We start from the raw sequence: 12384 nt of genomic DNA on the forward strand, positions 1-12384 counted from the left end.
AACACATTGACCTCCCCCCGAATCGCAAAAAGCTATACCCCATCATGATTATCATCAGAAGCCTTTATCTACCTCCTTTATCTACCTCCTTTAAATGAAAACGCAGGGCACGGGTTTGTCATTTCCAATTCGTGAGGTTGGGATTGAGGCACACGCAATCATGATGATTATGGCTACACATTGAAGTGCTGAGCTGGCTGAAGATGTTTTTGTTTCCTAGCCTTTATTGATCCTTTTTGTGTTTTATTTTGCAAGATTGTCATACAGATCAGCTGCGTGTGTGCAGTGTGCAGTGTGTGTGCTAGGGTCCTGGGCTCGGGTCCCGGGTCCTGGGTTAGTGTTCCTAGTCGGTGTGATTTTATCTGCTTTGTTCATGGCGCTAACCTGTCCCTGGCTTTGTCCCCGCAGTGCTGAACACACCCTGCGACTGTGTGAAGGACGAGCAGAGCAAGACTTCCACCACTGGTATCATCATCGGGATCCACATCGGGGTCACCTGCATCATCTTCTGCGTCCTCTTCCTCATGTTCGGCTACAGGGGAAGGTAGGCACAGCTTGCTCGTCTGGCCTGGGTCTGGGTGCTTGCAAAGGGACGCACCAACAACTTAAGAGAGACCCTGAGGAAGGCTTGACCTAGTGTCTCATGCACTTTAACTTTTTACTTAAATATACCGGGTTGACTGACAACAGCTTATGTTAATTGAGTTATTAACTTCTTTGAAAGGTGCCTAAACTATCTGTACTATACAAAACTATATCCACATTGTGTGCGTGTGTGTGAGCAAGGCTCAGTCACAAAGGCCACACTATTGTGTCTGTGACTTACAGCAATATAAAAAGTGTATAATTGGAGCTGTGTGGCCGCAGCAGCTCCAGGGATTACTGTCTTTTGAGGCAGATCAAGATTTCAAACAGCCATACAATGCAATCCTGTCCCGGCTCAGGGCTTTAATTGTTATTCTGCTGACAATGAGGACGTACTTTCTGTTACAATGGGCGACCTTTGTGTACCATACTGCTCCCTGCAATTCATCTTTCTAGCCTTTCTGGTTGCAGATGTTTTGTGGGCTAAGTAAACCTCGCACTGGAGGAGCTTTCTTAAAAGCATAAGAAGCCGCTGTCAATCTTCCGGTAGTGATACACGTTCAGGAGCATCACAAAACATGGGGCCAACATCCACAGCTATTCTCCGAAAGCAGAACCAGTTCAGATATAACACTATTGACATAGTCTCTGAAGCGATCTCCCAGAACAGATCCAGAGTTCAGACTGACCGTAAAGAAGCCAATGAATTGAGAGAGAATTGCAAGTCAAGGGTTTTCCAGTGACCCATTTTTCGCATGTTCTCGCAGTGTTGACCAATGGCTTGAGTTTATGCCACCAGAACTGCTTATAATTGCATTAAACATTTAACTTAAATAAACAAATGTTGATCAAAATTAGGCTTAAAAACATTTTAATTACCATGAGTGTCTTTGACTGCTTCAGTTATGTGCCGATAAGGTGCTTTTCATCAAATGTGTCATGAAGCGTTTTTACAATGTATTTCCATGATGCATGTCCAGCTAAATGCAACGCAATGCCGTCACGTTCAAGTTGTCAGCTTGTGTTCTTCAAAGAGGGTGTGTGTCTCTGAGGCTGCTGGCTGTGTGTGTGTGAAGTCAGCTGCAGGAGAAGTGGCGGCTACAGGCTCCACAGTGTCCCTGGTCATGCCCAGCTGACTGGCTTCTCCTCGGCAGATGTCGGTGCCATCAGGCAGAGAACAGCCTTCAGGACCCAGCCTCACTCAAATGCAAGCTGACATCTTAAATGTGATTGCATTGGACTTCCGACTTATAAGTTAATAAAAGCCTACCATGATGCAAATAATAAAAAATGTAATGACAATACAGTTACACGCAGGCTGCTGTAACCATTGCAGGAACGCACAGAACTGTCACTTTTTCAGAAACCCAGTCATTTTCACTCTGTTTGAAGGGCAGAGAAGGCCGTCTTCCTCTAGGCTGAGGTAAAGAGATAGAATGATACAAAATACAAGAAATTAATAAATGCTCCTGCTGTTCGTAAAAAATCTCCAGAGCCTGAAAACCAATTATTGCACATTCGGGTGAAAGACAAAATAAAAAATCGTTCTAATTCCAGTTTAAGTGTGACCAGAGCGATTGCAGGGAAGTGCTCTTATTCTTGCGCTTAATTGGCGGAAGAGGTAATGGTGTTCGGAGACGGGGTGGCAGGGTCGAGCAGGGGGGTCTTAATGGCAGTGAGTGAGGGGGCGGCGGTGTTGTCTTTAGCAATAACTGAGGGTCTGCTGTTGCCCCCTGCAGGCTGATGATGTGTAAGAATGTGCAGGACCAGGTGGCCACGCCGCAGGCCGGGCGCCACCCCCACAGGGCCGGCATGGGGGATGCGGTGCTGAACGGTGTGAGCCTGAGAGAGCGGGACCGGGACGACAAGGCCACCAGCAAGCCAAGTGACACCAACGAGCTGGAGCGGCTGTTCCCGGGTCCCGGCCTCCGTGCGCTGCAGGAGAAGGCTGATGCGGTGAGTACAGTGTGTAAAAAAAAAACACAGGAGCATGGGTACAGAATCACATATTGAAGGGCGTGTGCTCGCAATAACAGGGCGGAAGGACTTGTGCGTGTACGCATGTACTGCAAGTCCCCGTATCCCAGGCACACATTCGCAGTGGAAAGTGAAGGCCTGTCGCAGATATTACATAGAGCTACTACACCACTATCCAGTGCAGATAAACAAAGCTAAAGGTCAGGCTGTACAAGCGGAGAAAAGGTTACTGTAGCAACAGATCTGTAAGGGGAGGTTTTCAAAAGTAACTTTATCGTCCTGCTTAACCTCACACGGGAACTGCCCAGTCTTCCTAAAGCACATCCACAGCCACGATGGAGAGACCAGCCAGCTGCATGCTGCCTGCTGCAGAAAGCCTGTTCGCCAGACACAGCTGTGTTTTGCATTCTGCCGTTCGGTTGATCGGATGTCTTCTCCACGTTTGTTGGTGTCAAAACCAGGCAGTGGCTTTTGACTCGGTAGAAAGTCTGAGTGAATCTGTGTCTCTGTGTTATCCCAGCAGGCGGATGGAGTCCCGGTCCCCTCGCTCGACGAGACGCAGCTCTCTACACTGCCCCTGGACGAGTTCAGCATTGTGGAGGAGCTCCAGTTCCAGGGGAGTTCACAGAGGGGCACCGGCCACAGTGGGCACAACACATCCCAGGAAGAGGGATAAATGCCAAGTCTTCAATGCCGCCTCCTGTAGGACACGCTCTCACAGTGTCTTTTATTTGACTCCTCATTCTCAGGTCAACTTAAGTATTTCATCATTTTTTTTTTTTCTATTTTGTGCAAAAGACTTTGTGACTTCACCACCCTGGGGAAAAGCCACGGGTTTCCCTGTGCGGCTCCAGTCTGTGTGTGTATATCTTCGCGACAGACAGCTGTAGCTTGCAGTTGGACAGAAGGACAGAGGGCATGATTGGCTCTTCTCCTGTCCTCTGGACGTACGGCTGCTTGCTGCACACATAACCAGGTCTGCAAATGAACACCACAGATGAAACAAACAAGCAAAAATACTGTGTCTCCAGGGAGGTTCGTATTTCACAGACTTGCAGTCTTTAAAACCTGCGTTTTATTTACCAACGTTGGCAGTTCCGGACCTGCGCTCGAAGGCCTTTTGCTTAGTTTTCCCTCCGAAGTGACCCGATTTGCCCAGCCGATGGCAGCCTACCAATGATTCCACTCGCCTGGCTGGGAATTCGACTCCTCTCCAGGGATTTGATATTGTGTCTCAGGACTCTTTTTTAATGTAAATGTTTTGTTTTATTTTTATTATTGTTATTATTTTTATTTTTTTGGCTCAGTGATATCAGTGGTTTTTGCCTACATGAAGGCTATTAAAGACTTGGCTAACCAACCCTAGGATACACAACATAAACCTACCTCAACCGCAATGAATGTCGTCTGGGACGCAGCAGGAGGCTGTGTCTTCCTTTGTGTTCAGTGAGTTCACAGCCCTTGGTCTGAACAGGTTCAGCACTACCTCAACCATCAGTCTGCTGTTAAGAAGCAAAATATTCTCCAACATGAAGCACTTCCAAACACTGAAGGCAATGTTCTACCTCAAGTTGTTGTGATTATTGTTATTATTTTTTTATTTGTGTATGTGTGTATACATATATATATTAACTGTATATAGAGAGGGAGAGCGAGTGATGTAGGGAGGGGGAGAAGGATTTATATATACACATATATATATATATATATATATATATATATATACACACACACACATATCTATAAGACATGAAATTCTGTGATGGGATCCTAGTTTCCCTCCTTTGATATATCAGCTTGTGAATTTGATGACACCTCATGGAAATATCAAGGATGAGTTGTTCTAATGAAATGTATTTTGTTAAGACTTTTTTGAGGTGTTTTATACTTAGCCATGTTCCTGTATTTGTGTAGAAAAAGAAAATCATCTTTTAAAAATGTTTCACTGTAAGACTGTTAGTTCCATTGTACGGCTACTAATAACCTAAGGATACTTTTACATCCACTAACAGAAACAAGCAGGACATCTGGGCAAGTGGTGACTATGTGTTCGTGGCAGTCATGTGACTGATGCATCTATCTTACATCCATCCATCCATCCATCCAGAAACACACACATGCCAGCTGTTACTGTTGTAAAATACTGAACAATCTGTATGTAAAGACAGGATGATTGCATGGCCAGTGAAGAGAATGAATTTGAATGTGATCTAGTATTAAACCTAGTGTCTAAACTAGGTCAGAGGTCAATTAAAACAGTGTGAAAAGAAAAGTTATATAACCAGTGAGAGTTTTGGGTATCGCTGTACTGTCATACTCCCTCAGCGCCCCACGGGTCCGGAGAAGATGGAGAGCGCATTACTGCCAGCTGCTTTCAAGTCAGAGAGAGAGAGAGACAGGGAAGGGGAGAGGAGAAGAGAGGACTTCACACTCCGTTGCTGTCTGACCACCTCCTTTACTGAACGTTGATCCTTCTCTTAACACAGTGGAAGTGACATCCTGCGTCTGTGCCTGACACGGTGGGGTGCCCTAGCGCTGGTCTCCCAGCTCACAGCGCTCAGCTCAGTCCGTCTGCAGCTTCTCTGTAAGCCTGTGGAGATGCTCTAGATCGAGCCTGGTGAATAACCCTGCCACGACAGCCACGATCTCAGTTCGTCCTTGTGGGGTTCCTGAGGGCAGTTTTGGGGACTCTCTAAGTGGAAGTGCAGTTAGTGGCAAAATGTAGTTTTTTGTTTTGTTTGTTTGTCCACCACCCTCCCCAAAAAAACGACCTGTTATGGTTATGAATGTAATAGATTTGTCCCGTATTTTTTGTACAGGACAAAATTATATACTATCCCTTTCTGTTTCTAGAAACACAGCAGTAGTCTGTAATGATTAGGGATCTTGAGCAGTACTGTATCTGGGAAAATAAATATATTAGTAGTAGTAGTAGTATTTGTATTATTATTATTATTATTATTATTATTATTATTATTATTATTATTATTATTATTATTATTATTATTATTATTATTGGTTTGTTACTTCCCTATTTTCTGAACCAACAGCCTGTTCTCCTCTCACACGTTTACTCAAATACAACAGAGAACAGTTTGCTGAAATCAATGAACATGCTGGCCGTTTCTCCCGTGTCAGTGTGTGATGTAGAGAGCAGGGACATTTTTTAGCAGCCAAACTCAATTCGGTCACTCTCCGTATTGAAAACCACCACCACAAAAACAAATTAACTAATAAATGCTCCCACTGTCTCTCACCCAGACACACAGACCAACAGTGGAGTCAAATGTGGAATGTCATTTTCAGGAGTGTTCAGGAGTGAGCTGCCCAGTGAAACACTTTTTTTTGCAGCTCTGCTTAGGCATTGAGTTGTCATTCATCCACACTGCTTTACGCCCCATTCTCATGTTCACATCCCTAATAAGGGGAAGTAAAATTCATCTGCCAGATAGTTCTGTCCAAGGCCCAGACCGAATCAAAACTCTGGACCCACCCGCAGATCGTAAATTACAAAACTTCTACCCTATCGCGTTTTGATTTATAAGTAGTGGCCAAGTGGCTTCTGACAATAAATTAAAACGCTACAGGGATACAGGTTGGTACTCTGCGATTCGTGGGTAGGTCAACGTTTTGATTCGGTCTTGGCCTCAGTGTATTTAAGAGTAAAGACGAGGGTTTGAGGGAAACCTGGTGGTCCGTACTGTAAAATACTGTTACTGTGCTTGGTATTTCTCTAGAAGTAACTCCTGTACAGGGACAACAAACATTCCAGAAAGACTCCCCCAGTACTTTCACTCCTGGGAGCTGGGAGTTAAATGTTGTTCTGTGGTTTATTGCTCACTAAGTACTTTAATTTTTTACATTTCAAGTGAAAGTTTTGCAAATGTCATCTGCAGTAATTGTGTGTGTGTTTGTGTGTTTCTTGGTAGTAATTATTATTATTTTACTTTTGTTTTTCTACATGTTTTTTCAATATATATTCTTATACTTTCTGGTAAATAATGTTAATAATAAGCAACCTAGCAGAAGTGAAATGTCTGAAATAAAGTTAAATACATGTGTATTTATAATACTGCTACCAATGTGATACTTTTTAGTGTTTTTAATACTTGTTGCGTGGCTTTGCCCTTGTACAGAAGGGGATCTTTCCAGAGAAACAGGCAGGTTTTTGGTTGGGTGTGTTTGCTGTTGCAGCACACTTACTAATTCTTCAGTTGTTTCAGTTTAATTTACCACACTGTCGTTGCTTGACGCTTGCAGTTTAATAGATATTTGGGGAAATTATATATATAGGCTTTTTCCCATTTAACTGCACTACATAGACTCCTGAATTTAAACACAATATGGTTAAAAACAACATCACAACTGACAGCACTTCTTTCTGTCTTTTGCCTTGTCTATATGGAAGGACATGTTTGTAACCTTGGTCCCTACATTGCATTCAGTGAAGGGGCCGGATGACAGTGGAGGTTTCTAATGTTTTGAGAGTTCGGTCTCCCAAGTCACCTAGCCCTTTCTCTGCAGAGTTTCCCGTGCGTTGGGTTTCTTCCTAGCAAGGGGTGCCCATTCTGGCTGTCACCTCAGGGAATGTATCCTCATGTTGTAGTGGCTAGTGGTTGCGATAATAACAGGGTATTTTTCTATTAGAGTCCAGGTATTTATTGTTTTGTACTTCCTGTTGCTCATGTCCTCCGAAGAGTCGGCTTGGGGTGTTTGGGGTGTGTGATGGGGTGGGGTGGGGTGGGAGGGCGTGGGATGTGCTTCAGTTCCAGCTAAGTAAACATGGGAGAAGATAATCTGTGCCATTTGTAAACATGGACATAAACTGCCGTCTCGCGAAAATCATACACAAAGATTACATTTGCATTTGTGTACGACTCTCAAAAGGAGAATCCCTCCGCGCTGACAATGCTGCCTGTGTCACCGTTACCCCCAGCCTCCCAGTTGCCCATGAGAGAGAGGCAGGACCCTGACACGGTGCTAAGCTGCAGATACTGCTATGGCAACAGCAGGGCATTTAAAAGATTGTAGTAAGAAGATCAAACTTCAAATCTGAAAAACAAACAGTTTGCTGCGCCAATGTGTAGCCGATTCAGCTTTTAAACCCTTTAAAGGGGATTAAAATTCTGCTGTTCATTCTTCTTCTTTTTTTTGCATTGTCTTGTTTTGTTTTGTTTTATTTCTCCCTTGCCTTTGCTAACACATGGGACTGAAATCTGTATGAATATGTGGTGTTAAACATTTCATTGTGCTGCAATTTAGTCGTTGGGAGAACAAGAGGTTCCTACTGTTTTCAGCAGAGACTTAAAGCCCCTTCCCCACTCCCTTCCCAGTCCCCATTGTAGTGCAGATCAGTGTCAGTCCTTGGAACACTTCTGCTTCCTTGTCTGTGTTCTGGAAGCGCAGGCCAGTCGCCCCCAGACTCCGCACGAGCGGCCAGGAACACTTCCAGCCGTTACTGCAGCCGCCCGGGTAGCTGTAGTCGAGGAGAGTCGAAGACTAGGTCGGTCAGTTTGGACTGAGCTCGGTCTTGGAGTCCACGACAGCAACAAAAACAAAGAAAATAATAACAAAATCAACAGACACTAACTGGTGTAAAGTCTCCATGGCGCACTCTGTGTGAGGTTGCCTCTGAGGGAGCACATGGCCTTGACCTGATGGGGGAAGCAGTGGCATCATACTCGGGGACTCCTCTCTGGTCTTGTGGAAGTGATTTGCTGGAGCTGATCCTCACAGTGTGGGGTCTGTCCTGTTGGCTCTATAGGTATGGGATTCAGCCCTGGACGGCACAGCGCACAGTATAGTTTGGTGAGAACGTCCCTTGCCCCAGCTGGCTCGACAACTCTCATTTCGAAAAAGTCGCTGTAGTGCGTTAGACATTCACCACGTAGCTGTGACATGGACAGTATCTCTTGTATGTTATCTTTTTTCCCATGTGCATATTGTACAAAAAGATTTAGAAAAAGAAAGGAAAAAAATATATATCCTTTTAAATGTTGTTTAATTTACATTTACAATATAGTGGAATTTTCCATCGTCCATCCCCCACCATCAGCCCCACCTATTCTACCCACCGTTACATTAACTGGAGAAACTGTGTACAGAGATGTAAACTGCTTGATCATGCAATTCTGCCCTGTGTCTGGGCATGTCTCCCAACGATTTCTCTTTTTGTGGATACTGTAGCCTTAGTCCCCGTCTTGACGCCAAGTGTTCGGAAGGTGGGACTGACTGGCCCCGCCGAGAGCCCATCTTCACCTGCCTTGCTTTATTACCTCAGGCACATGAGTCTGTTTCCAGTACCAGTGTTTCTGACTGGCTCCCTATACCTAATGCGTGACAAGGGAGGGGGGGTTATTTATGTTTTCAGTACTTTGGTGGAAAAGGGACAAAAAATGACACGGTGCACGGTGCACAATAGAATGTGGATCTAGCCAAAACCAAATGCCAAAAACAGTCCGAGCTGTCCCGGTGCCTATGGTTTTAAAGCCATTATTGTTGCCATATGGATGAATAATGGAATCTGCTTTATTATTTTATTATTTAATGTGCACAGGGGAGAGAAAAAAATGAGTAACAGACAGGTCAGTCTGCAGTCGACAGGTGATGGGAAGAGATTTAAGAAAGCACAAACTTTGATTCAGGTCAGATCCGCTCCGATCGCTCTAGAGTATGTTAGTCTGTGTCCATTTGTGTCCCCTGTTCCTGCCCTGTCTTCTCTTGTAATTCAGGTAAAGGGGGTTTCAGAAAAAGGAAAAAATAAAAATAAAAAAAACATGGGTGGGGTAGTGGTGGACTTTGTCAGGAGTCACTTTTTTTCTACTAAGTTGTAATTCTCCATCTTTGTTATCTGTCTGGGTGTATGAAGCCCAGGTATCCTATGATTGTTGGTCCTGTATAAATCTTATCTAGACAATTTTTGTAGCTTGTATTGTTTTAGATTTCATTGTGAACTTAATGATTACAATAAAGCAAAACTACAATAATAAACTAGTTATAGATATAAACAAATATTTTTTTACTGTCTTCTTTTCCTCTAATCCTGGTGAAGTGGTGATGGTCCACATGGAGTGAAGAGCCTCTTCCACAGAAGGCTGTCCTGACTCTGGCAGTACTTTGTAGGTCTCTCATCACACGCTGATCCACCTGGTTCACACAGCTGGGGAATGGGTGTATGCATCTGTATATGTGGGTGAAAATTAAATTGGGTGAAAGTTGCAGCAGACTAGCATTGCAACAATCACGCAGTGCACCGCTACAGTCACAGAAGCACAGCGCCTTAAGAACTGGCAAGTGCTGCTTGTTCGTCGGTTACCCATAATGAGCTGGATCAGGTGGTACAATAGAGTTCCTGCTGGCTGGGGGCGATGGATGTGGGGGCCTGCAAGCGTGCAGAGGCATTCGATCCATATGCAAGGTTGTTAAATAGTTTTGCAGGTGTGTTCTTCATATGCACTGCGGCACCGCTAGTGTGGCAATGTAGGCAGCTAAAGAGCAACACATCTGAAGACGAAGGTCACGGATAAATGGCAGTGCGGTGCTTGTGTGCCTTCACAAGGACGCGGCACAATGTAAACTCTTTCGTAGGCTTGGCCACAGTAACGGCATATGCAATCACAGCTGCTTTGTGTCCTTAAAATACATTTTTAAAAGTTATAAAGTAGAAGAAAAGAGAAGCAATTTCCTCCATTGAGACCTATATATCAGCACATTAAACAAGTAGAGATTCTCAGGACTCTAAGGACTCTCCCCTGCTATAGTAACAGCTGGTGTCCAAGGAGCTGCACATCACTGAGCGCAGCCGTGCCGTACGTTAACTCTGCAGCCAAGGTTAGTAAACAGCAATGACAGGCGAAGACTGGAGGACATTTTTATGACAATATAAGATGGTGGCTTCAGGCTGCTGCTTTTGTTTGCTCGTTGGACATAACTCATGTCATTAGCGGCCTCTGGGTTTTATAGGTGCTGTGTGGTTGTGACAGAGTGTTTTTATAGGCAGATAAAAGGAATGAGGCTTAAATGCAGTCTGTGAATCAACCCCAGGCCCTGTAGGCAGCCCTGCACCCTTGGCCCCCTATGACGGGATTTCACCACCATAATATTAATCCTGCTTCTCATGTCAAACTTGTGTCACAATTTCTCTATGGCTGGGGTACTATCGGTCAGATTAATTTTTTAAGGGTCGGGCTGGGGTTATGGTTTCATTTTTCCCATCTGCTCCCAGTGACCCTAGGTTGCGGTGGCGATTCTGCCGGTTGCGCTTCAAATCCAAACCCAATCAAGAAAGATAGGAGGAGTTGCAGATGGCGTGGCTCCAAAAACATGTTTACCTATAGGTGGAGTTCTCTCATCCCCCAATTTTAAAAAAATGACAACCTCAGCAGGGAAACCGGAAACAAAAATCTCAGATTTTTCACAAACCAAGGAAAACATATGTGCACTCATGCAGGTGGTTTCAAGCCACTGTGACCACAGTAGTCGATGAGCACAGGTCATGTCAGGCGTCTCTCTGGTTCTGTTTGGTTCTCCTTCTGTTTTGAGGGGATTCATTCATTCAGCCCACGGCCATCTTTTTTTATTCTGTCTCTAATGCATCCGCTTTATTATTATTATTATTATTATTATTATTATTATTATTATTAATTTCTTAGCAGACACCCTCGTCCAGGGCGACTTACAAAATACAAGCACAGTACAAAGTGCAAAAATACAGTGCAATTCAAGGCATAATACATTTTACAAATTCAGAATTTACACAAGTGTATATGAGATATGCAGTAAGCAATATATAAGGTCTTACATCCTAGATTGTAGAGGCTGATAAATGCAGACAAGATGTTAAGTTAAAGGTAGAGGGAGCATAGGGGAAATCAAAATAAACAATACAGTACTAGTAATGCAAAGGTAAGCGTATGACAAAGTGTTGTATGACTGCAATCTTACAGGAAAATAAATTACTAAATTACAAGTAGAGTCTGAAAAGATGCATCTTGAGTAATCACCTGAAGGAAGTCAGGGACTCTGTTGTTTTGACTTCAGTGCTGTTTATCACAGTGCCCCTTCCTGATATGCTCTCCCATGTGCGCTTGTGTGTGCGCTGTGAGATTGAGAGTGAAAGGGCCCCGTTCCAGTGCTGTAGCAGACATGTAGTGGACATATGTCATGGTGTCGTCAGAACCACTTCCTACTCTGTTGTCACGCCTTGCAAATAATCAAATGGACCCAATATACAGCTGGCGAGCTGCCTCAGAAAGCACAGGCTGCTGAACATCACAAGCTGTTCTTGGGAAGGGGGGAAGAAAGCTAAAGTCAGACAGACCTGCAGTGCACAAATCCATGTCCATTGTTTCAGTGTCTCTGCGTCTGATGTTGTGGACGCCCCTCCATGCACAGAGCTGTCGTGGCACCACACTGCCCCACACCGCTCACATGCCTTCCTCCCTGTGTCACTCCGAGCCCCAGCGTGGAGAAGCTGAAGCCAGCGCCAGGCGAGCAACAGGAGAGTATTGAGAGCTGCCGCCATCCATCTATAAACATTGTTTTGGTAAACTAGTTTAGCCCAGGGTCTGTTCCAGTTATTCATTCTTACTGCGCTGTGCTATTATTATGGGATCAATGGCACTCTTTATCATCATCACGGAGCGGCACACTCCCCGAGGCGTAATAAAGTATGAAATGTATTTTAATGCATTCACAATCTGAGGCATTCACCGCTCATTCTTTCTGCCCCATTGAGAGGCTAGTGACTGTGAGGGAAGAGATACAGTTCCAGGCATGCGGTTTGTCTGTGCCAAAATGAGCATTCTGTGCAAGAATAGAGCA

At 44.4% G+C, this 12384-nt stretch overlaps 1 protein-coding gene across 1 annotated transcript in view; it reads left to right on the top strand.

Moving 5' to 3' along the window:
• Positions 1-6640, top strand: part of igdcc3 (immunoglobulin superfamily, DCC subclass, member 3) — a 66221-nt gene extending 59581 nt beyond the window's left edge. The window contains exons 12-14 of the mRNA XM_066701254.1: positions 409-544; positions 2325-2541; positions 3083-6640. Coding sequence (XP_066557351.1) covers positions 409-544; positions 2325-2541; positions 3083-3238 — 509 coding nt within the window. The 3' untranslated portion in view covers positions 3239-6640. The remainder of the gene's footprint in view (positions 1-408; positions 545-2324; positions 2542-3082) is intronic.
• Positions 6641-12384: the final 5744 nt, after the last annotated feature.

This window comes from Amia ocellicauda, chromosome 4 (genome assembly GCF_036373705.1).
Source record: "Amia ocellicauda isolate fAmiCal2 chromosome 4, fAmiCal2.hap1, whole genome shotgun sequence".
NCBI lineage: Eukaryota > Metazoa > Chordata > Actinopteri > Amiiformes > Amiidae > Amia > Amia ocellicauda.